The sequence below is a fragment of the Lepisosteus platostomus genome, chromosome 9 (assembly GCF_059453375.1).
Source record: "Lepisosteus platostomus isolate fLepPlt1 chromosome 9, fLepPlt1.hap1, whole genome shotgun sequence".
NCBI lineage: Eukaryota > Metazoa > Chordata > Actinopteri > Semionotiformes > Lepisosteidae > Lepisosteus > Lepisosteus platostomus.
The window spans coordinates 6,373,967-6,399,938 of NC_142619.1; the positions used below are offsets into that span (position 1 = coordinate 6,373,967).

The 25,972-nt window shown below is 38.1% G+C and overlaps 1 protein-coding gene across 1 annotated transcript in view; it reads left to right on the plus strand.

Moving 5' to 3' along the window:
* The first annotated feature begins 569 nt into the window (after window positions 1–569).
* Window positions 570–25,972, plus strand: part of rxylt1 (ribitol xylosyltransferase 1) — a 30,351-nt gene continuing 4,948 nt past the window's right edge. Inside the window, exons 1-3 of the mRNA XM_088646683.1 lie at window positions 570–822; window positions 7,334–7,546; window positions 11,692–11,794. Coding sequence (XP_088502809.1) covers window positions 687–822; window positions 7,334–7,546; window positions 11,692–11,794 — 452 coding nt within the window. The 5' untranslated portion in view covers window positions 570–686. The remainder of the gene's footprint in view (window positions 823–7,333; window positions 7,547–11,691; window positions 11,795–25,972) is intronic.

The following is a 25,972-nucleotide window of genomic DNA, read 5'->3' on the forward strand; positions in this document are numbered from 1 at the left end:
AAACAAATCAAAATATTTCATTATTTGAGTAGAAAAAAACAACAACGTGCAAACATTCCAAAGAAGCAACCTGTTAGTTCAAGTAAGGTTCAGTTACACTGCCATACTCTTCATAAATCCGTCTACAAATGTATTGGCCATATCGATTTCAGACCCTTTGCGCAACGCATCGATGGGAAAGTGAGAAATTGCTTTAGCAATTTAAGAAGGGGGAATTTTGAGGCAATGATACCGAGTGGGCACAGGGGTTAGTATCCCTAAGTAAAACAGAAAACATACTGCTACAGTATGGAGACAGTTTACAAACTGGAATATATTTAGCATTTCTACACATTGTCATAAGCAATAGTTCCACTCTTTTAAGACGTCTTCATTTTTACCTGTGTTTTTTTATTTACAGTTGAAAACCTTAGAGTGATTTTTAAAATATTGATATTTGAAGGTGAACGTTTCCCGTTCAGAAAAGGGAAAGCATCGCATCAAATTGTACAATCACGCCGTGAAATAAAACCTGCGATTCCGGGTTTTTCCAAGTTTGAAAAAATCTGTGCAGGCAGTTTCCTAGATAACCGTTTCTCGTCATTGCCTCGCCGGGTCCTTCTTAAAGCTGCATTTTTTTTTTGGTTCACGTGTGGATACATCTCAAAAATAATAATAATGCCACCGTAGTATGATGTTATAAAAGAATGAAGCTCAGTCGCAGAAAAATATGTTCTATTATCCTGTTGTCTTACTTGATATTTTCTCTTTATGCCGCTTATAACGCGTTTTTCAAGACCAGATTGATATCCAGAGTGCACAGGGTTGCGAAAAAGATAACTGGTAAGGCAACATTCCCTTCCCAGCAGATCTTAAAATACACAGCATACTTTTCTGGTTATCTGTTCAAATGTAACATTTGCAAATGAATATGTTTACGGTGGGATGTTTGTTTTGGAGGGATTTTTTTTCTGGTATAAAACAACGCAGCGCTGCTTATTATATTTTGAAGAACCATAAAGAGCCCGTTAAAACAAACCCTCAAAAAACAAACACAAAATTAAATAAAACAAAATTGTTTATTTTTGATAGAGCCGTGTGCCCACTGCCTGGAGCTGATACAAATGTAACTTTAGTTGTTTTAGTTAAATGTGGTTGAGTTACTAAACTATTCAGTAGTGTTACTCTGGCCTGTTTGGGACATCGGGGATATTGTTTTACTGAGAATAGTATTTTGGAGGTGTTTTTTACGGCAAGGTTATGAACAAAGCTGGTGAGATACTAGACGTTTTAGGAGAGAAAAAAAACCATAATTGGACTAAACTTGAAAGTTACACGCTCTGGTCCCTGCGCTGTTCCAGCATTAATTCACGTTTATACAGTACGTGCTGTTTATATGTAGATGTAAGTCTTTTTTAGATTTTCTGCAACATTTCTTTTTTGCCGAAGCGTGGAGAAAAGTGTTTAGTCCTGTTTGTTTAGGTTTGCTTAAACCTAAGTAGCCCGAAAAAAAACATTACCCTCATCATTCAGTGGTTAAATATTTGAGGTTGGATTCGCAGACCAGGATTATGACTGTTGTAAAAATATTTGTGTTTTTTTTTTAGTTTTTATAAAAGAAAAAAACGTAGTTTCTGTTACCCTAAATCCTAAAGATGGCAGACGTATAAAAGCCTGGACATTAAAATACCTGACTTGTGATTTTGTTGTGTTTTATGACGGTGTTTTTAAAGCTCATTCCTTCTTGTTTACATTGCACCTCTGGAACCGTCAAAGGTCTTAAAATACCCAAAGAAAAATAAATCAAGAAATAATTTTGATGCTCTTTACTGTGTTTTTGAATTAGCCTAGAGGAGCGTCCTATTAAGCATGCTTGTCCAAATTAGGAATGGCAGTACTATAATAAATTACATAACCAAATGTGAAATATACCTGTATATGTAGTATTTCATAAATGGACTGCATGTTTGCTTACTGTAACAGTGTTTAAAAAGTAATTGTAAACCAGTGACATATCTGGTTACATTAAGCCTTCTTAAAGATTTACATTGTGAGGATCTGACAAGTGAAAAAGTAAAAGATGAAATATTTGTACTTTTCTCTTTTGTCATATTCTGTGCTTTAGTTTACATATTTATTATTTTTAAGTTTATGTATTCTTTTCTGTATCTTGGAATGTGAAAAATGGACAATGATTATTCACCATTTAAGAGCTATTCATATACCTGGTTTCATAGTAACAATTATGTGATTCATTTCTGTTGGTTTACAACCTAAACTTGACATGTGCCTTTAAAATGTGTGGTTGAATCTTTACTGAGATGCTATTTTATATTTTTAACATCGCTTTTTCCATATACTGTAGAAATTGATTAGATTCACAGAGGCGGCTTGAATGATGTTCTGTTGCTGCAATGAGGAAAATGCTCAGTGGCGTTATTGATGAATTCACTTAGCCTGATAGTTTCTTGATTGAATTCAAATTTGAGAAAGTCAGTCTAGACCAAGATCAAATTATAACAGCTGTGGAACATATGAAAGCTTCAGTATGAGAAGAATATGTGCAATCATAGTTTTCGGTGATGTATAAAGACAGGATTGGCAGATTTCCTCATGAAGACTTTGGAACGCCTGTTCCGAATAAATAGCAAGCAAGCAGGCATGGGTGTCTTCTGCACAAGAACTGTTATCCAGATGTTCTCTTCCTTAGAGTCCTCCACTGCAAAGAGCCGAGAGCCGCACACAGTTCACAGTGCGGTTAATATTGGCAAGACGCATTTGCCGATTAAATGAATCGTGACAAACGGCCAAATTATGAATCATTCAAAGTTGGAAAATGGTTTTGTGATTTCTGGATCCAGAAAAAAAAAATTGTGAATCTATTTGTAAAAATGCCACATCTTTGAGTGGTATATTTTGTTTACAGAAAACGAATACTATATTGCTATATAGCAATGGTGTGTATATATAGTATACTATATAGCATCTTCATTGTAGGTGGTATTGATAAATTAAAATATATTTTCTCTTAATATTTTCCAGTATTTAATAATTGCCTACACTTATATAGCGATTTTCAGGTGATTGGGACTCCCCTCCAGCACCACCAATGTGCAGCCCCACCTGGATGATGCGACAGCACCCATATTGGGGCAGGACGCTCACCACACACCAGCTATCGGTGGTGAGGAGAACAGAGTGATGAAGCCAATTCATAGATAGGGATTATTAGGAGGCCATGATTGGTAAGGGTTGGCCAACTTGGGTTGGGAAATTTGGCCAGGGCACCGGGGTTACACCCTTACTCTTTTCGAGAAACACCCTGGGATTTTTAATGACCACAGAGAGTCAGGACCTTGGTTTTACATCTCATTTGAAGGACGGCACCTTTTTACAGTATAGTGTCCCCGTCACTATAGTGGGGCATTAGGACCCACATGGACTAGAGGGTGAGCGCCCCCTGCTGGTCCCACTAACATCTCTTCACGCAGCAACCTTAGTTTTTCCCAGGAGGTCTCCCATCCAAGTACAGACCAGGCTCACACCTGCTGAGCTTCAGGGGGCTGCCAGTTGTGAGTTGCAGAGTGATATGGCTGCAGGCTGGCATCATATTTACTTGCCTTTTAATGCTGTGATTTTAGTTGGAAGTTTTAAACCATTAACTACAGAACAGACGACATGGAAATGAATACTACTTATAGGGCCAGGTACTTCATAATATTTTACATTTTAGCTGTTACCTACATAGCTGAATTTTTATTTAAAGTATTTAATCTGTTCTATAGCAACCTTGTGTCATTTTTTACAAACACAGCTTATGTATATGCTTTCTATTGTAACGAGGTGTATTTGTGCTGCAGACGATGGTCAGAACCCATTGCGTGGCATTTTTAAGCACTTCTTAGCAGTGGTAATGTATCTTTACGTATTTAGAAGGAAATGTGTGTAAATATAACAATCAACAGTTTTCTTTCACTATTCCACTAGGTTTGGAAGACGCTTTGACGTTGTCAGTAAGCTGTGTTATTGTTAGAAAGTGGTTGGTAGACAGAGGGATTACTGTACATTGGAGCAAAACAGTTCCAAAGGGAGGACTGCTGTTATGTTAGGACAGCATTATAAGAGGAAGCAAAAAATGTTTGCCTTGATTCATTTTAGCATTCTCAAATCCCATGGTTCAGAATGATCTATAAAGCAGATGGCAATTGTTAATAAAAATATTTTGTGTACCGATGAATCACAGATAGTATAATTCAAAGTAGTGATCTTAACAGTTACACAAACCGTCTCAGGGGGCTGAAGATTTCTAATGTATTAACAGAAGCAGTAGGCAGAATTTCTAAAGAGAATTTCAATTTTGATTAAGGATATGTCCTGAGAAGCATTAGAAATAAAAAAGGGATTTTTTTATGTCTCTTAGTGTTCAGGCCTAAGAAGAAACGATTTCATGTTTGACACGTAGGACTTGATGGCACAAACTCTCTGAGATGCTGAGAACTTCACTGGTTCTTGTCATAATCTTGAGTCTTCAGGTGGGGACTTGGGGGGCTGACATGTCACTGGGGTGTTCAAGTGGGAGTGTTCCATCAGCAATGTTTCGTTTACGGGCCCACACCATCTCCAGAAAGCTCAACAGTAGTTCTGACGTCACAGGACCACCCTCCTCTATGTCTAGAGTCATTGGCTGCCTCTTTCTGCAGCTTCTGAAACAGTTAGACATAAGGACTTTATGCAGTTCCTAAGCTCCTTCTACAGCCTAGGGATAGATATTGCCACAGATCCATGGCACTCAACCCAACTGGGCAGACTCTCATTTTTAAACCTCATTGTTCAGTTGCTGATTTGTCATATCCATACATATTCTTCCTTTCTTAGGCTTCATCCACCTCATTCTCTTATGGCACTGTCAAAGGCGAGAAGAGAGTTGGACCACAGTACCAAATCAGGTTTTAAATTGACATTGTGATCACTCTGATGGGACTGTTAGTCTCTGGCCTACATCTGCCAAAAGGTCAGATTTGAAAGGTCAGTTTGTTTCACAGCCACATTACAAGAATATTGTCCCCACAGTATTAATCAAGAAAAATATTACGATATGTCATATCATCATATTGCCCAATCCTAGTTTGAAATCTGTGTGATGGTGTGGCTTAAGTATCTGTGTAACAGTAATAAGAGACCATAATGAAAAGGAGAGAGAGAGTTGGACAACATTTCAAGAAATGGCTGGATTGCATTTTCAGATAATTTTAGATCATTTCTAGCAAACCAAAGAAGCAATGCAGGTTGAATCTGCTCATGCCTCCTGTGGCCTGGTCAGACATTGTGATCATTCTGATGGGACTGTTAGTCTCTGGCCTACCTCTACCAAAAGATCAAGGTTTCAACTTGTTTCAGAGCCACAATGTAGACAGTACTGTACATTACAAAATGATGCATAAAAAATAGTAACAACCAGAACAATACGTCCATTGTAAGGACATTAAATGTGAGGTATTGAAAAGTCAAAAGTGTGTAAGGTAGAGTTGCATTCTGAGGCATTGCAGTTAGCTGTTGAGGATGTGCACTACAGTAGGGTAGAAGCTCGTCTTGAGTCTAGTGATCCATGCTTTAACAGTGTGGTACTGCTTGCCAGAGGGTAGGGGGGGAGACCAGTTTGTGGCCGGGATGGCTGGGATCCTGATTGATGGTGACAAAGGATGGTGTGAATCTCACCGATTGATGGTGAATCGCATCCTGTGATCCTCTGTGCCTATAATCCTATAATCCACAGCCCTTTGTAGTGCGTCTTTGTCATGCATGGAAGTATTGCTGTACCATACTGAGCACTCTGTGCTTGAATATGAGTGGCTGTGGTCTCTTGGTCCTAGTCACGGTAGACATGGAGTAAATATTAGACCAGCATGTCTTTGCACTGTGGGAGGAAACATGAGGAAACCCCTGCAAATTCAGGGAGAACATACAAACTCCAGTCGGATAACTCCCCAGGAGTGTGAGGCAGCAGTGCAAACAACTGCACCACCCCTATCCTTATTCCACCTTAATGCAGGCTTTCTGCTTTGGTGTTACATTAGTTTTCATTTTGTTCATCAGAATATGATGCATAGCCTTCTTGTTGTGTTTATATCGCATAGTGAAACCAGCCTTCTGCCTTCTTTTTGTTTTGAACAATAGAAGAAAAAGGATGTGGCGTGCTCATCCAAGACCAATCACGTTTTGATGTTCTCACAGCCTGCATACTGAATCCTATGGATTTCTTGTTTCAGCTCTCATGCCAAAACAGGAAATGATTAGGTGTCGGCGTACTGGACAACAAACAGACTGCAATCCAGATGTTAAAATAGCAAATTCAGATGAGCAGATCTTCGTAACAGTAAACAGTAAATCTTAATTCTTTAAAAAGATGAGCTTATTGTCTTGCTTCTGTATTTATATATCAAATTCAAGATATTCAGTTCAATCAGTTCGGAGCTCATTGGAAATGGTTTCTTTGAAGAAATGTTCAGAAAATTTACTGTAGCTTTAATTTTCTTATGGTTTCTGATGGAGATGAAAAATAATGTCATATTATACATTGTCTCATAGAGGTGAAATGCCTAAGGGAGACCTACAGTAGATTGATTTTTTGTCAGGATGTTTTGTTGCTGCAATGAAGTGAAGTTTAGACATAAATGTTCTTTATTGAAATTGTATGGGTGGTAATAATAAATTATGCATGAATACATGAAGAATTCCTTTTCATAAGCAAGGAGATATACAAAATACTGTATATAAGGTGATGCCTTTTGACAAGTGCTGCTCTACATTTTATTAATGTATTATCCTGTGTTTCTCAGTTTGTTAACCATCTCCTGCGCTATCTTGCTTATCCCCTCCAGAAAACTTCTTATGCTCTGAAAGTGTGTTTCATGTGGATTTCTTTTCTAAAACATCTGTTCCGTCATTGAAACTTACAACAACTTTGGGTTATTTATTATGATTGAAGATTCAGTCAAGACCAGAGACTTACACCGTAAGCACTAAGCAACAAACCATAAGGCCCTATGCCCTCCTTTACAAACCAAACCATGTTTTTACTGTATATTTAGTCCAAAAAAGCTTCAGCACGTGTCACCTCTGTTTTACTGTTTTGTATGATCACAGCAGGGAAATCACTCTCAAGTGCAACAGTGAGTTTCAAAGGTAGAGGTGCTTGGTGTTTGGACTGAGAGGAAAAATAACACAGCTTTGATAGCTGCTCTGTGTTTAAAAAACGACGGGTCTGGTTTCATCTCGCCCGGCTGTAAGAGACTCGTGATTTCAGGAGACAACGTTTTCTCCTGTTATAGGTTTGTTTCTTTTTGCTGTTTTTCAGATAGTTCCCAGCAACCCCTGGGGCCTGACCCCAAGAAGGGTCTGGCTGCTTTTGAAGAGGGAGAGGAGTGGAATCCATGGGAGGAAGACGAGAAACTGGAGTCTCTTTCTGTGCAACAGAGGCGTAAAGACAGTTTCAGGTTATTCCAGGAACACTTTGGTAAAAACAGGCCTCAGGAATACAAAGTCCAGATCTGGGGCAAAGCTGCAATTGGTGAGTCTCTCAGTGTGCCTCCCCTACATTTTGAACCTCGGTATAATGAAGTATTCATGAACCTCGTCCTTGAAAATTTAATTAATTGCAAGGTGTAAATGTAGTTTTTCTTACTTTGCTGTAACATCCCACTTGCCTGCTGTTTTCTGTTTGATTTGTCGTAATTTCCTCATGATACTAGTTAAAACACCAGCAGTACCTGTTAAAATAGTGTATTTTGTATTTGTTTCATGATGTGCGTCACATTGACTTATTTGATGTGATTATTTGCTTAATTTTCCTAATGCGACATTTTTCCGTTTTGGAAGTTGGTCATTATGTGGTTGGCCCCTGAAGGAGTGGATGTTAGAATCGAGTCTCTTGTGGCTCATCTGGTAAAAGCCTTTTCTCCCAGTCCGCTCACACCACAAAATTCGCAACACGCAACCAGATAGCTGCAGCTGGCAGTTCTGGGCCAAGCACTGTCAGCTTTGCCTAGGGGACTGAACTGGAGCTCCTTGACTTACTACACATCGCTGCCCCCTATCTTGGTTTGGGTACCTGCAGTTTCTACTGCTCCCAGCCTGCTGCACAGTTTTTCTCTCTCTCTCCCACCCAAAGAAGGCTCCACAGCCGAAACGTTGCGTTTCTTTTCTTCTCTTCTCAGCATGGAATAAACCTTTACTTGTTCCTCTGCTCTACAGTATGCGTATTCTTTTGTATTCGTACTTGAGGCTGGAGGAGAGAGTTTCATTGCTACATTTCGGATACGGTTTATATCCATTGGCAACACTTGGATGAGAAGGTTGAACTATGTTGTGGATGGATGTAAGGAAAAAAAATGTTTTGATGAGAACAGGGTTTTTGGTGGTATGGAAAAGATAGCAAATGGGAAAAGGCGTGTTTAACTGTTTTCCCAGAGTATTTGACAAAACCCAACACAAACACAGAGAAAATGCACACAAACAGGTGACAATATAGTCAAGATGCAAGGTGGTAGTGCTAACCATCATACTGCCTATATGGACTAAGTTGTGGACAGGATGCCAGTCCATCACAGAGCCTGCACACGCACAACTTACTTGAACATTTTAGAGATACCAGCCAGCCTAACCAGAATTATTCCATATACCAGAATAGCGAGCACATGCAAACTCCCCACAGAAAGGTTCCCTGTTCCAGAATCAATTCCAAACAGCAGCACCGTCTGCTCCTCCCCTGTGTCAAAATAGATGCAGAACTCGGCGAAACAGTCTTGGTGTCTTAAAGGAAAAACCTATTTTTATGAGAAAAAAAAGAAGAATATTAGAAGAATATTTATAGGATAAAAGTATGAAAGAAACCGATGCAGACAAAAAAGGAGAGAGGGAAAGAGGATATAGCTGTGCATACATTAGGAACATACCTGTCAGTATGTTAGTGTATTCTTTATACTTTTCCATCTTTGTACGTGTAGGATTGTAGTATCTAAATAATGGCAATGATACCTCTGTTTTAAGGTTGGTGACGGGAGGTGCTGTAAATCAGGTTCAATCTGCTATTGTAACAAAATGAGAAGTTGAAAGCTTACCTGTTTACAAATTAGAATAGAAATCAGTGAAGTGTCTGAAACTGTAAAAAGTGTACATAAAGTTACACAAGAGACACATTTCCATGCATGCTTCAGTATACAGTAGTGTTTTCTGTTGCAGTGGCTTTTGATGGAAAAAATGTTTTAGTTTTGGTTCTGCTATAAAATCTCAGTTTGAACCTGCTGCTTGTTTTTGTATTAAAACACAGTAATGTTGTATTTGTAGTTTTCAACACAGATTTACAATCATGAAATAGATTCAGTAACTTGTTTTTTTCATGACATATTTACAAAGTACAGATATTTGCATGTTGATGAGTACAGCTACTTTTTAAATACTTTTAAAACTTTTAAATACTTTTTTTTTCATAGAGTAAAACTAGCAGTAATAGCAACACCAAGTTTATGGCTGCATTATGAGTTTGTAGAGCATAAGGATTTTAACATTAAACAAGGTTGAGTTTGTCGAATCATATTAAAAAGGTTATGATTTGCATTGCTACTCTTTTTTATCGAAATATAAATGATACAAGAAGTGATACTTTACATGTGTGCTTCTGTCTGCAGTTAAATTTGCAAAGTACATCCAGTTGATTAGTCTATTAGCTTGTGCTATCATTGTATTATGTTTAGTACTTGTACAGGTTTTGAATTAGGTTGCATTATATACAGAATAGGCTAAGCTACATGCAACAAGTTCTATTCATAGCATTGTATGCAGTCGTGCAAATGGGTTTTTAGGATCAGCTGCTGGTTTTCCCTTGCGTATAAGGTACATGTCAGTAGTTGAGATTGTTTATGATGTTCTGAAGCTACAGCAGCTTATACTTGATCATGAAAAAGGCAATTGTAAATGAACCCGGTTTTCTTTTAATTGTGCACCTCCTGATTTTGGGAGGGAGTCGTGACCTCTGTGTAATAACAGAGATACTGTAACGGATGTTCCCTCCCGCCTTGTGAAATCAGTGGGTTCCTGTGTTTGCAGCTTTCCCTAGGGCATGAGTAGACACCTGTGTAAGCCTCCAGATCTCATTTCAGTGAAGTATATTTAGTCTGTGGGAGGCATGGGTGTGCAGTGGTTAGCATGACTTAAATTGGGTTCAGTTCCAGACCTCGGGTGCTATCTGTGTGGAGTCTGTATAATAATAAGAAGAATAAGAATGAATAAAAAGTACCTTTCTAAACCCATGTACGTAGTTACATGAAAGAAAAACTGAAAGAAATACAATAAAATGTAAGAAAAAGAAACAAGAGCATACAGGGTAAACTGCAAGGCAGTCAGACATAGGCCATAGTAAGAAAGTAAGTTTTAAGTTTCGATTTAAAAAAAAAAAGGCAAAAAATGTGTCTCTCGTAGACAAGGACAGGCCATATGAGTGGAGCAGAGACAGAAAAGGCACCTTCATTGTGTTTGTGTGGGTTTCCTCCCACTGTCCAGGCCATACTTGTAGGTTAATTGGCTTCTGGTTAAAGTGGCCCTGGTGTGAGTGTGTGTGTCTGCCCTGCGTACCCTGACTTGTGCCTGTTGCTTGCCAAGATTCAGCTCTCCCATGACCCTGAATTAAAAGAATTGATTAGCAAAAGGATGGTTATTCCATTTTTCTTTTTACATCGTGCAGTTCTCAATCTCTTTTTATAAGATCACTTCATTGGCCATATACAATTTCTTGTATTAGGAATTTGTCTTTTTCGCATACTTGCTCTTCATGAGACACCCAGACAAGGAGAGAAGCTTGGGGTCAGAGTACAAGGTCAGCACAGAAACAGTTCAGGCAGGTCCAAAGTTGTAGTCTTTTACTTTGTCAAATGGATCAGGTTTTATTGTGGAAACATAAGAATCGACTAACATTTGCATCGCTGAGTCCTCAGTTCATGGCTCATGTTAAATGCACATATTCAACTTCCCTTGCTTATTTAATACACAGAACATAATATGATATGATATTAAGTCAATAAAATACAGTTTATATAATAACATGCTGTGAAAATCACACAATAATGACAGAATAAGCTAAAAACCTCCTTTTGAAAATCCATGTTTGGTGGAATATTAATGCACTGCCATATATATAATATTCATGTTTAAATATTATTAATGTTTCTTTACCTTTAGATTTTTAGATGATATATGCCTTGTCCAGATTGATACCTTTTTATGTGGGTTGGCGTTTATCCTTTGGATGGGGTTATGTCGATATGATAATATGATGATGATCCTTGCTCTATTTCACCTACCTAAGAGCTTTTAAAAACGTGCATGACCGAGGTAGTGACTCTGCACATGTGCAAAGTTGGTTTTTCAGTAGGTTCCTACTGTGTTTCAGCCAAAGCGAAATTGCTCCATGAGAGTTGTAGCTCCAGATGTTTGGGGTCTGATTGCTGAGAAACAGATTGAATACCTGGAACTCACTCTCCATGGGCTTCTCTTTTGGCACCTAGGTGCCTTGACCCGAAGAGCAGATGTTTAAGTGAGCTTGCCAAACGCCGTCAAGTTAAATATTGATTTGAAGGTTCATTCCAAAGCCGGCCTCTGAAGCCAGCAGTTTGTCTTTCACTGTTATGAAACACTCCAATCGGGGTTCTCCTTGTCTTGCAGGTCTGTATCTGTGGGAGCATATTTTTGAAGGAGTGCTCAATCCAACGGACAGAGCAGCACAATGGAGAGAAGGAGCAGTACAGTCAGGGAAGATACATTTCAGGTAGTGGCTTACTCGTGAGATTCTGCCATGCAGTAGTTCTTGCTCACCAATGTGCGATTTTGACCACAGTTCATGAAGGGGAAACTCCTTTAGGAGCTTGAAGAACACCCTCTGCTGAGTTCTTCTTTGTAAAATTGAAAAGGCATCAAATTCAGTTTCCTGATGAAGGGTGTTGGCCATCTCTATTACCCCTTTTCCGAAATGGTATAGCCATATGCTGTGCAGAAGTCATGATGGATGCCTCTTTGTATGTCTGCCAGTTTTTTTAAATCTTGTGAAACTGTTATTCATTGGCAATAAAGACAAAGCATAGTATTTTGAGATTTTGGCACCTTTTTAGTCTATATAAATTCCATTCATCACGATCTGTAACCACATGCCAATATAGAGGAAAGAAAACGTATTTCATATTATAATAGCTGAACCCTGTTAAAAAGTAGCGTTTGTAATTCAGTTCACCTACTAAGTTTTGAAACTAAATTCCTTTTTGCTAACACCTGTTTTCTGGGTCTTATTGGTTGTATTATGTGAAATGTACAGTGTGCCTTTACAGTTAGAGAAAAGACTTTGCATTTTTACCTTAGTAGGTTCATCTACTCAAACTACAAACTCCTGATACAAATCATAATATATGTTGAAATTTCTCATTGAAACAAATTCCTCTTTTCATTTAACATTATGGGTAGCTCTTTCTTCTAGCATAAAAAGAAAATACTGTGATAAACATCACAGATGTAATTCACTTTCTTATTTTATATGCATTGAAAAAAGTCTGCTGGCAGTTTCTGCATAATTGAACACTTTATCTTGTTCAAACATTTTCTTACAAAGTTTTTTTAAGTGCCACAGCCAGGAAAGGCCTCCATTCTAAGTGTAAGCTGGCTTCTGTAGTCAAAGCATTGTTCGTTTCAGTCTAGGCAGAATATTTATTTGCATGGGGCTGGAATGATACACAAAGCTGTGTGTAATTGACTAATTGTGGTGAGGGTTGGGTATGTTTCAATTTGTTCAATTTTGTTTTCTCATCTAGCTGCACAGCAGTGACCCCTGTGACTTGGTGTTTGCTTGTGAATGTGGTGTTTCCAGTGAAAAGCAGTGAAAAGGCTTAGCAGTTACTGGTTTCATATGTACTCAATTCAATTCAACTTTATTTGTCATTATACTTACACAGGTGCATAGTATAGTGAAAAGTGTTTCTCATTAGTCACTCAGGTGCAGTATATAAATAGAACAGAAGATAATAATAATAATAATAATTGCTTACACTTATATAGAGCCTTTCTGGACACTCCACTCAAAGCGCTTTACAGGTAATGGGGACTCCCCTCCACCACCACCAATGTGCAGCATCCACCTGGATGATGCGACGGCAGCCATAGTGCGCCAGAACGCTCACCACACATCAGCTATCAGTGGGGAGGAGAGCAGAGTAATGTAGCCAATTCATAGAGGGGGATTATTAGGAGGCCATGTTTGGTAAGGGCCAATGGGAAATTTGGCCAGGACGCCGGGGTTACACCCCTACTCTTTTCGAGAAACGCCCTGGGATTTTTTAATGACCACAGAGAGTCAGGACCTCGGTTTTACATCTCATCCGAAGGACGGATAAGACAATGCAGAGCCAAGCCAAGCCATGCAGAGCCTTATAGGTGAGCATGAGGATTTGTCCACATGGAATTTGACAGGAAGCCAGTGCAAGGACTTCAGGATAGGAGTAATGTGATCACTTACACTAGAACTGGTCAGGGTCCTGACATTTTGGACATTCTGCAGTTTGTTCAAAGTAGATTTAGATACACCAGCAAGTAAAGCATTACAGTAGTCTATTCGAGAGAACACAAATGTGTTGATCAGCTTTTCAGCCAGTTAGTGATAGCATAGGGTGTAGTCTAGCAATATTTCTGAGGTGAAAAAAAGATTTTTTGACAATATGCTGCACATGTGGGTCAAATGTTAAGCCAGAATCGAATATCACCCCAAGGTTTTTTAATTTAGACTGAAGCTCAAGAACAGAACCATCTACAGATAGGGTTATAGGACTGGCTTTACGAAGTTGATAGGGGGTGCCAATAAGCATGACTTCAGTCTTGTCACAGTTAAGATTAATGAAATGTTGAGTTATCCAAGTTTTTATGTCAGAGATGCAATTAGATAGAATAGAGACAGCCACATCAGTGTCAGGTTTGGTATGGATGTATATTTGAGTATCATCAGCGTAGAAATGATAGCTGAGGCCATGTGATCTTAAAAGCTGACCAAGTGGAAACATGTAAATGCTGAAGAGCAAGGGGCCCAGTATTGAGCCCTGAGGAACACCAGACTTAACAAGACCAATTTCAGACCTATGCCCATTAAGAGAGACAATGTGACAGCGATCAGTGAGAAAGTAAGATGTCATGGTCAACAGTGTCAAAAGCAGCACTGAGATCAAGAAGGATGAGTATAGAAAGAGAACCAGAATCAGAAGCTATTAGAAGATCGTTAGTGACTTTGACCAGGGCAGTTTCTGTGCTGTGAAGTTGACGGAAGTCAGATTGGAGGGGTTCGAAAAGGTTATTTGTCATGAGGTGGTTATGTTACTGAAATGTGACAGCACGTTCTAGAATTTTTGCAAGAAAGGGTAAGTTGGAGATGGGGCAAAAATTAAGATTGTCAAGAGCCATGTTAGGCTTTTTTGGCATGGGAGTATTGGCAGCAGTTTTGAGGACCGTTGGTACAATGCCAGTGCTCAAGGATTCATGTATAATATTGAGGACAATGGGACAGAGAGAAGAGAAACAGGACTGGAATAAAGTGGTGGGAATGGGATCTAAAATAGATGTGGTGGGTTCCATGTGTTTAACTAGTTTATTGAGGGATGCTGAGTCAAGAAGAGAGAAGCTGGAGAGAAGGGAACCAGAGAAGTTGGATAAGGAGGGAGGAGGTATGGAAATTATATGCGTAGTGGAGAGAATGTGATGCCAGATGTTGTCGATCTTGGAGCTAAAGAAATCTAAGAATGTGTTGCAAAGTTGCGATGAGGCAGGTAATGTGGTGGGGCAGAACATTTAGATTATTATATGATTTATGAAAGCTGTACAGAATAAACAGCCCAAAAGAAGTCTGATTTTACCCTCTCTCTGAATAGAACAGGATAAAATAATTTATTTTATCTTTTATTCAATTCCTGTTTAATAAATAGTATCCCTTCCTTATGTGTATGATAATGAGTTAAAGCCGGTTGCTGAGTGAATCAGATGCATTGGTTAGGTCCAAAAATATGGTCATGAGCAGTTCTCAGTCCAATGAAGACCTTGCATAATCTGTCTGATCAAGTCCTATTATTGATATCTATCCAATAATAGTTAATTGACCTTAACACATGACTGGATATACATTCAATAGATATGATCAAGAAAGGATGTTTAGGCCCATCATTACTATAGTGTTTAGTAAATGTACATTTTTTATACCAGTATTTTATAAATAATTTTAAACTTTAAAAGAGTAAATTGTTTCATCAAAACATAGGAGCCATTTTCAAAGGGAATCCAACTCCACAATACTAATCCAGCTAGTTATGTAAAGGGGAACATTCTGCCATTAATTGGATTAATCATCCTTGTTTAGGCTTGTTGTAAGGTATGATTGAGCTTCGTTCTGTGAGGTTGAATAGTTCTCTGTTTATAAATCAAAAAGACTGGGATCAAAACATAAGACAGGTTACAAAGAAGAGACCGGATTTTGCCACTTTCAGTTATGTAGTTGCTTGATAAGTATTTGATCCCAAACCTCACCAGACGGTTTCTTGAGTGATATGTGATCGTTAACACATGGTGGAAAGACTCCCACTTACCAAATGTCCGTTCATTAATTTCTAATTGTGAGCCAAGTTCCTTGTTTCACAGTTGAGTATGAAATACTGTAGTCTCCAGTGTTTACTGTAAGTACCTTTGGGGATTTGGAATAATTGAATCTCCTTGTGGTCCCCATTGCACAGTACGAAAGAGCTTTGGTTGCTTAATCTGAAAGCATATGTCTTCATTTGACAACAGGATGTTTTCTGGTTGCTCTTTAAATCATATACAAATACAACACTGTGAATCTGTTGCATATTTTAAGCAAATGCTTAGTGTACCACTGTGTGCTGCTTCTGGAGTATTCTTTATATGGTTCCATCTTAATGCTACAGGTTTGCTACAGGTGGACTTTTTCCCACTTCACATTCCAACCCTGGTCCTGTAGAAAGATCTGAGAGCTCCAGGACCGTTAAATTGGCTGCAGTTCATACCTTCTTGATTCTTATTTCTCTTTTAACATATGTTTTGATGCAGCTGTTCAGGTCTTATAAATAAGAGTTTTGCCATGCCCTTTTAAAAAGAGAGACAGCCTCTTTACCAAGAGCTATGCCTCATAACCCAGCAGCCCTAGGAAATAAACAATCCTAACATTTCTTATTGCTTTTTGGGATATGTAGTTTATTGACCCTAATCCCTGGATAGACTACAAACTTCATTAGCCAACATCATACAAGTTAAAGGCTTCTTAATCCCCTATAAATCTGCCACATGCTGTGTAAAGTACAGTATACTGCTACCCAGAATATAGAACTCTGTTGTTATTTCTGTCTGTTCTCAATAAATACATCATTATTTTTTAGTATTCATTATTTCTGTTTATGTTACTAGTAAATGTGTATTTATGTGGTACATATTTATGTAAATATTATGGCACCAAGCTAAGAATATTTTTGCTTTTCGGTGTTATTGTTAATGCATTTATTGCTTTCTGTTAATACATTTATTGCTTTCAGATGCAGCTTCAGAAATAACTAAATAATAACGCAACAAATACAGAAAATAATGTCTGTGAGATGTTTGTTCCTTCGTCTACAGTTAAAGGAGAATTGCTGCAAAGGTGTCATGAAGACCATTTTTGAGCCAGTATTCATCAGTTTTTCATTTGTTATATAACTTAGGCTTTTAACAAATTACTTCAAGACCTGTTGATGACCTGCTTTCCTTCATGTTTTTTGAAAGAAAGTAGCTCCCTGTTTCTAATGTACATGTTCATTTAGAATTGTGCTTGTAGCATTTAATCTCTTGCAACAAAGAAGTATGATTAGCTTGCTCGTCAGAAAGCAAGAGGCATCCATAATTTGTCTTAGTGAAAATTGGGTTAGTGAAAGGACTGAAAATTACTAAATATTGGCCTTGGCATTATAAAAAACAGCATTGAAGTTGCAATCAAATATTTCGTTTGTTTCCTAATGCATTACTTCAAAATAAAGGACTCTGAGGTCACTGAAGTTACATAAGATCCAGGCGTTCTTGTTGTCTTGTCCTTTTTAAATATCACTTATCTTTAAAATATACTTTATGTACTCAAGTTAACTTTAGGGTGTAGACCTCTTTCCACATCCTAGAACCTGCACAAATGCAGAGACAAGCATGGGGTGCTGTTTTTGTTGTGTTCTGCAAACAATCTTCGAATAATACAGCTCAACCACAAAGTACCGGTGATGCATATTAAACAGGAACGTTCCCTTTGGGTAATCCAACAGATCTGATTATTTCGCTTTAAATTCAATGTTTAAAATTAAGACATCTCAAACTAGAAAAAATCTGAAAGAGCAGACCATTAAATGATTTATAAAAGATAGTCTACTACAGTACGTGCTGTTACAGAAGTGAAATCTCCCTCAGACCTTTGATTAAACCTACCAAAAGAGAATATTGAAAACTTTGTCACGTCTTGCCTCTGTTCTCTGTGCTTGCGCTTCTATGTTGCTGTTTTTTTGTTGGCGAGTAGGAGTTTTAAGAAGGAGAACATTCTGTTCCATTAGAACAGGAAGGCAGAGGGTTGAATTCCCATTACAGGCTCTTCAGTCCAGGTGGACTGAGCTGGGACGTGATCTGTGCATTGACATTTTGAGCGTTGGAGCCAGCAGAGCTGTGCGTGTCGGTGCCTGACACAACAAGACTGCATTAGTAGAAATCACCTGTCCCCCTGCGCTGTAAAAAGGGCATTGCATCTTTCCTCACACTGCTCCTGATTTAATAACAGTTATAGCTTTCCCGTATCGTGACGAGATTAGAAACCGTTTGTTTCAGAGAGGAGAGGTAGAGAGGAGATTTTGGAGGTCTTGTGGGTTTTGGTCCCAGGTTGATTATTTTCATATTGCGCATAACCCAGTTTCATCCCATGTTGTGGTGGTTTTTGTTGCTTTCCACCATCTTGGGAAGTACATTTCCCTTGTTTTTATTTTTTAGTTCATTGTAAAAAGACCTTTTCTTTATTTATGCATGTACAGGATAAGTATTATAGGTTACAGTACTCCCCTATAATCCTTAACGGACAGGGTAGATAAAGCATAGCTGTGTGCAGTACCCTACATTTAATATTCTGTTTTGTTCTTATTTTTAAATGACATTTGTTTATGCACAGATGTTTAACAAGTTATTAGGAAACCGCAAAGGTTTTTATTAAGATTTTCTAACCTGCTGGAGCGTTTGCAAGCCCATCTTTCATTAAATGTATTCAGACTCAAACACAATTTGACTTTTTTATACAATGCGAATATAATTTTGCCTTATCAGCTTATTTCTATAGGAATATCAAGTTAGACTCTGCAAAGCTTCAGTTTGTGTTTGGTAATATGCACAGCATACAGAAACATAAGGGTTTTCTCTATGGAATTAGCTAACAATTTTAAAAACTTTTGTTTGTATTGTTGTATCTGTTGTTAATTTAACCTGTGAAATATCACAGTGCCACTAAATTGTATACATAATACATATATTGTGTACTAACAGTATATTAATGATTTATTTTGAGAAGTTTCTTTTATGTTGTTAATGAAAGTATTACAGGCACTCATTCAGTACTGTTTTGGAAACATAGTTGGCAAATTGATAAGTTTATAATGAATTCTTACAATTCTTAAGTTATTATTATTCAGACTGTGTTTTTACAGTTATATACTCCTGTACCGAAATGATTTTAGGTCAGTACTTCAATCGGTTTCTTACAATGAAAATGGATATGATTCTTGATGTTTGATTTTCACAATGAGTTATATCTTAAAGAGTATATGATGATGAGCATGAGTGACTTATTACATCCACACAATAACAGGTTGCAAAGACTTGTACAGCTTTCTCTTCGTTCATTTCAACATAATAAGATTACAACAAAGGTTACTTCTGTATTAAATTAAAATGGATGTCATTTATGTTTTGTGATTTTATTCAGACAGAAATCTATACAAATTCATTGCGGTTTTTTTTTCCTGTCAAACTCTCATCATTTAAACCACACCAGACAGCTCAGTTTAAATCAGTTCATGCCATTCTACAAATGTTACCTGAGGAAATGCTAAAATCAGAGGTCTTTCAATTACAAACAAAATAAAAAAATAAAGTATTTTATTGCATTTTACTCCTACAAAAACACATTTTGCTTAATATATATAATTAATATTACAAAACATTGCTGATACAATGCTACAACTGAGAAAAATTTGTGAAATGTTGTAAAATCTTCCCTCACAAGAAAGAGTAAAACTAAAGGAAAGGTGGACAGACATGAAAAGAGAGCTTAGCAAAGCACTAATTATACTAAACTAGGAAGCAGAAATAAAAAGGTGAAAGCCCAGTCCTTTCAGGTTTATTTTAAATAGCCAGTAGGTGACAGACGGAGGTCTAGGTGTATCAGAGAGGCTCAGACTAGTTCAGAAATGGTTGTCAAGTTTTACAAACCTTAAAGGTCGACCCAGTTAGTGTGCATCTATTTTTCACCAATATAAGAAACTGCATCATATCCCTGATCACATTGAAGTAATGTGAGTGGGGCAGCATGCTTCTAGCTAAAGAGGATACGGCGCCTTCCTGGAGGGCTGCTAAAGACAGCCAGTAAGTATCATTGAAAGGGAGAGATTAGCAGGTGGTGCACCAAACATAGCAATAAAAGGTTTGAGTCCGGTTTTAGGATGAGTGTATGAGAGAATGTGAGAGAAAGCATCAAAAATGGACGGGACCAGAACTTACAGAGCCCTGGAGCGGCCATCAGTAGGAAAAAAAAAGTTATATCGAGAGAACGATTTATAATTAATGCGCACGAATTACATAAAACGAAATAATGTTTTCTAGGTCTTTCCTTTGCAGTTGGTCATCAATAAAGCCAATCATTTCTTCTATGTTAGCATATCGCCGTCGGCAGAGCCCATTAAACCTTAGAATCCTCTTCAGTTGCCGTTTGCTGACGGTGATGCCCTGTAGTTCAAGACTACAGTAGCAACAATGCCCTCATAACTCATCCCCAAACCATAATAAACATTAATCAGTTCATCTCTATCCAGTATCCTAATCTACAGCAGTGTCAGTTAGGCTTTATTGTAACAATATACAGACGCGGTAACGTGTTAACTAGCGTTTGATAGCGTTTGCTCGGAGCCGGGGATAATGCTGGAGTTTCAGAAACTTTCTATGTGAGTGCGACTGCCGTGACACAAAAAAACGAAGGAAAAAGTGCGCACGAATTAAAGAAAACGAGAGCACGATTTGGTTATTTCGTGCGCACAAAATGTAAATCGTCGGCACGTATTGTAAATCATTCCCTCGTTATAACTTTCCCCCCCCCCTACTGATGGCCACTCCCGGGTTCCGTAAGAAATGAACCAGCCTAGGACGTACGACAGACGTATGAGAGTGGCCCGTTTTGATCAAACTCAGTGCGGAGTATAGAGAATGTGCTGCTGTCTGAACTCCAGTGACCCAGACAATTGTTCGTGCGATTCCAGCATGTATGGTGGTGGCTTCCTGCAGATAAATGCAATATATTGTTGAGTAAGTCAACCGGATGGATGTATGACAAGCTGCTCTTCTTACTGGAAACCTCCAATCTTAGATGAAGGGTCAGTGGATTGTCATTGTCTGAGGAGGGTAACGCAGATACTGTACTAAGACTTCACAAGTCGTGTGGTGGAAGTTTAATATTCGGGTTTTCCAAGCTGGGAGTATGGTACTCGGTATCCTTTTTCCCCCCTGCTGACTTCTTATACTTGTAACTTTTACTATAACTGACTTTCATTATCAGATGATCGAAGATAATTGCAGACAAATTTCCATTTTTCTTTAACGACCCAAAGAGCAACAATTAAAAAATAAGGAACTTAAATATATAGGTCAGTCAAAACATTTGATTCTGTTTGTTTTTTTTTAAAGTTGTGCAACCTTAATTTTGGTTTAGCATATTCCAATCCTTGTCTGCTGTGACCTGTAAATACGTCTGCAGAACTCTTATAATGTTGTGATTATACAGTGCATTGTATGGTAAGATATAAAAAAAAGATATAAAGGAATTACCCCAGCAGAGATTAATAGGCACCAATGAAACATAAAGAAGACCAAGTAAAGGTTGTGGTGGTGAGCACTAAAAGCAGAAATCTTATTGCTGTGTGATGCACATCATCAAGCTTCCCAGGAATGGGTTTTGGGTCCATTCTGTAGGTAAAATGAAAATGACAGATTTCTGTACCTTGTGAATTAAGTACAGCAGGCCTTACTTACTTCAAGTTAAAGTTTATTTGTCATTCCAGCCATATACAAGTATACAGAGGAGTGAGATATCATTCTCCAAGTCTGTGGTGCGAATACAGACAAGACACTGGGAAGACAAATCTATAGACAATGCTGACATAGACATTTTCTGACAGGGTACAGGGTACATAAAGTGCAATGTGCATAGTGTAATTTACTTTACAGGATTGTGCAAAGAATACATCAGACAGTATGCCTGACATTAGGCAAAAAATAACTTAAGTTTCCAGATTTGGAGTAGGTGCAGTACTGTAGGTACCAGGGTGTTGAGGAGCCTGACAGCCTGTGGAAAAAAAGCTGTTACAGAGTCTGGTGGAGCTGGCCCATATACTGCAATACCTTTTACCAGATGGTAGGAGGGCAAAGAGGTTGCAGGAGGGGTGGGAGGGATCGTCCACAATACTGGAGGCTTTGTATGTGCAGCGTTTGTGGTATATGTCCTTCAAAGCATGTTTTGAAGGTTGAGGAAAAATAAGTGGGGGTCCTTTGGGGAAAAAAAACTATATATATATATAAGCTGAATGTGTATGAAACAAACTATTGCTTACTGCACGAGATTAATGTAGACAGAAAACAAAGTGTGACCCAAAAGTGACCTTTGTGTGACATCTTAAATATAGTCATTTTAATTTAAGTGAAATTTGTATCCCTTTGCATTGTTAAACCACGTCTTTGCAAAAAACAAATGTCAGCTGGCCTGTTTAAAAGCACAATATGATTAACAGTGTTTTGGTTGATCTCGAAAGATACTGTGGGCGCATGCTTTTCGTCAGCGATGCTTTTGGTCAGTGATGTTTTTTAAAACATTTCATCTTTCCGAAATGTGAAAGTACCCACGACTGAAACCAGATTGAGTGCTAAAATAGTTTCAGTGACGTGAAAAGGAGAATATTTACTTACCAACCTTTCCAAAGATTTGGGGAAGCAAGGCAATGAGGATAGTAGCGTGTCACATCATGTATCTCACACACAATTGCAGGCGCCCCATCTTTAAACATTTTAATTGAAAACAATGGTGGGACGAGTGATCCTGGGAACCAGAGGTTGCCATCCGTTTTATATTAAAAAATCAGTGTTAACACACCCAGATGGATTATTTTTCAATACTTTTAAAAGATCTTCTAACATCCCTGCCTCTGTCACCTCACTCTGAACAAAGCTAGAGCTAAATTAGTCTTTTATCACACCTTTACAAAACAGAATTAAAAGAGTAAGTATTTAACATCCCATACCACTTTCTAAAGTTATTACAGTAAATATATACATTATTTTCTAGAATATCAGAACAAAGGGGTGTGCCCATCTTATCTGTGATGGCTCCTTATTTCTTTGGCTTTTGGCTTGGGTAGTTGTAATAAACTGATCATTTAAAAAATAATCAGACTTGGGTTTCCTAATTAGCTTGGGCAATTCAGAACGTAACAGTAGGCTGTTGCAGTTTTTAACTCTTTGCTTCAGTGATAAATGTTTAAGCAACAGTGAATAATAAAAAATGACGTGTACATGAAACATATGGTTTTCCCCCTAATTTTCATAGATGCCTTGCAACCCGTACACCCATTGTTTTATCAAATAAGCAACGACAGGAATATATTAGGGTCTCACCTTTCCTGTAACTCTTTTCCAATACTCCCCTGCCAATCTCCACGTTCTTTTAACGTTTTCCAGATCATCAAAACCACAACGTTACAAAGGCTTCGTCTTTCATGACTTTTTTACCCTTACGTGCATGGAAAAAAGAATTTGCATGAGTGATCGTATTAATGAACAGCAGCTGTACAAAACAGAACATTCTGCCATGTGGAATGCACGTTATATAATGAACGTTTGTTTCCTTTTGAATACATGAGAACATACTGCATACCAGTCATCACTTCAGATAAACTATCTCGAAGAATGTCTGGAGAGACAATGTTTTACAAAACATAGTCACTAAAATGTCAGTCGTAACCTGCACATACTTGTATTCCATCTCAAGCATTTAGTAGTTCAACATTATTTTTTCCACTTATTTGTCATTTTCTCTCAGCTTTTTCTCTCATTTTTGCTGGTGGTGGTCTTATTTTGGTCTCCTGTTGATTTTGTTTTGTTCTATGGCAGTAGTTCTGAACACACTCAACTGAGGTCTTGCAGGATATGTGCTTATCTCTGTGCTGTTTAAACACGGGGGGCATACTTTGATCATCACTAGGAAACAAAATCTCATACCTTCTTTGTACTTGGCATCTGCATTAACGCTAGGAGATACTCAAGTGTTTGGTACAAAACGTGGAAAAGTGAGTGTGATGTGCAGCTGTGACAGTTCTCTTTGTCCAGGTGAGAAAATGGGTGTGATTTGTGCATGTTGACATGCATGTTCTGTAAAATCTTCAGACTTTCTGTTACACCCCGCTGATAGTTCACATTTTAATTCAGCAGCAGAAATACTTGACTATAAGAGTTTTTGATGTGATCTTTGAGTGTAGGCACTGTGATCCATGATTACACAGCAGGCATCGTGAATAATGGGGATATCCAGACCCTTCTTATTCTTGACCTGCAAGTACATCTGAGCTTCACCATACCCTTGACATAATATTCTGTGTGAGTACATGCTAAGACTGTATCGCATTTCTCTGCTGCTTGTCTATTGTTTCTGTGCTCTTTGTGCCATTGGCCTGGCATTGCCAGGTTAAAATTTACAGTCAAATTGATCTGCATTCTTTTTTTCAGCTGTTATTCCTTGAACTTTGAATTAGTGCCTCTGTGCTTCAATATCACAATCCTGCGGTATGGGCTTACTCTCTTTAGAGAAAATCACACGCAGTTGTGCCATCTTAATAATAATAATAATTCCTTCAACTTATATAGCGCCAATACACTCCCCATGCACCAGCTATCAGTGCAGAGGAGAACAGAATGATGAAGCCAGATCAGAGATGGGGCTTATTAGGAGGCCATGATTGGTAAAGGCCAATGGGAACTTTGTCGAGACCTCAGTTTTACATCTCATCCGAAGTGACTGTTCCTGTCGCTATACTGGGACATTAGGTCCCACACAGACATCAGGGTGAGATCCCCCTGCTGGCCCCACTAACATCTCATCCAGCAGTAACCTCAGCTTTCCCAGAAGGTCTCCTATCCAGGTACTGGCCAGGCTCACACCTGCTGAGGTTCAATGGGTTGCCAGTTGTGAGTTGCAGGGTGATATGGCTGCTGGCTAAATCCTGCACAGACCATCACTGCTGTTTTTAACAGAAAAGAAACCCGCCCCAAAAAAAGAACACACACAAATAACAAGTAGATCCTACAGTCCTCAGCGCAAAGGGCTCAAGGACACCAAACAATACTAAAAAAAAAAAAAACAAGGGCCCTACCCTCCCTCAAAAAAACAATCCCCTTAACTAATTCAGAAACACAAAATCTATAATTATCAGGAAAAAATGCAATCATCACTTTTTCCATCTCCCTTCAGACACAGCCATGGACTGCAGCACTAGGAAAAAAAAAACACCTAGCCATATGAAATAGGTTACCAGCCCTGTCCAACATTTATATCCATGACCTAAAGCATGCTGGGATATTATTTGCTTAATTAATACATAGCACCTCCCCCTTAATGGAAGCAATTGCTTTGAATATGCTTGGAGTCCCTTTATTTACTCCATTTTCATTTCTTTTTGTCCATTACATGTAGATGCCAGTAATTTATGTGGAGAAAAAGTTGTGTTTAGAACATGGGTGAATTGACGACGCTCTCATTTGAAAGAATTTTCCATTTGATTGTCTCTAGACTGTTTGTTTCTGACTGTGGTTGTTGTGAAACAACAGTGCTGAGATTCTCTTAAGGAAGCATTGAGCCAATGGTCAAATATTTTGATTGGTACGAAAACAAATTCCCTTTCTGTATTTTTAGGAAGGCATTACAAGGAACTGGAGGAGTTGAGGCATCAACCGATACCTGACATCTTCCTAAAAAAAAAGCTTTCACTGATTATCGAATGCATTGCAAAAGTATTCACCCCTTCCAATGATGAAACAAGATTAATTATCGACTTTATTGTGCTTAAAAGAATTCTGAGTGTCTTTGAATTTGTTTTCCTGATCTGTGCATTTCTATAACTTCATTCTTAAGTTGTTTTGAAAATTCCTTGAAATTCACTGCCTGACTGAGTGTTATTCTGAAATCATGAGAACTACAGACACAGATTGCACATAGATCCATTCAACCAGTTGTATCACTTACCAAAGTAATTTTGTGCACCTGAACTTATTTAGGTTTGCCAAGCGGGTGAATATGTCTGCAATCACATCAAAAGCTGAAAAAAAAACCCTGATATATATGAGGTCTTTCCCATAAAAACACATAAAAGTGTCCCATCAGAGCAACCAAGTATATTTATTAGAATAGTCACTTAAAAAAACATGTATTTTCCATTTATTATTCAGCGCAATTGTGATCAGTGGAAGGGTGTGCAAAGGACTGTATGTGAATTTGTTTAGTTTTACTAGAGGTGTGAAAACTAAAATAAAACAGATTATTTTGGTGTGAACAATAATAATAATAATAATCCAAATTCAAAACTTGAATTGAGTAAAGTTTTTTTAAACAACAAAAATG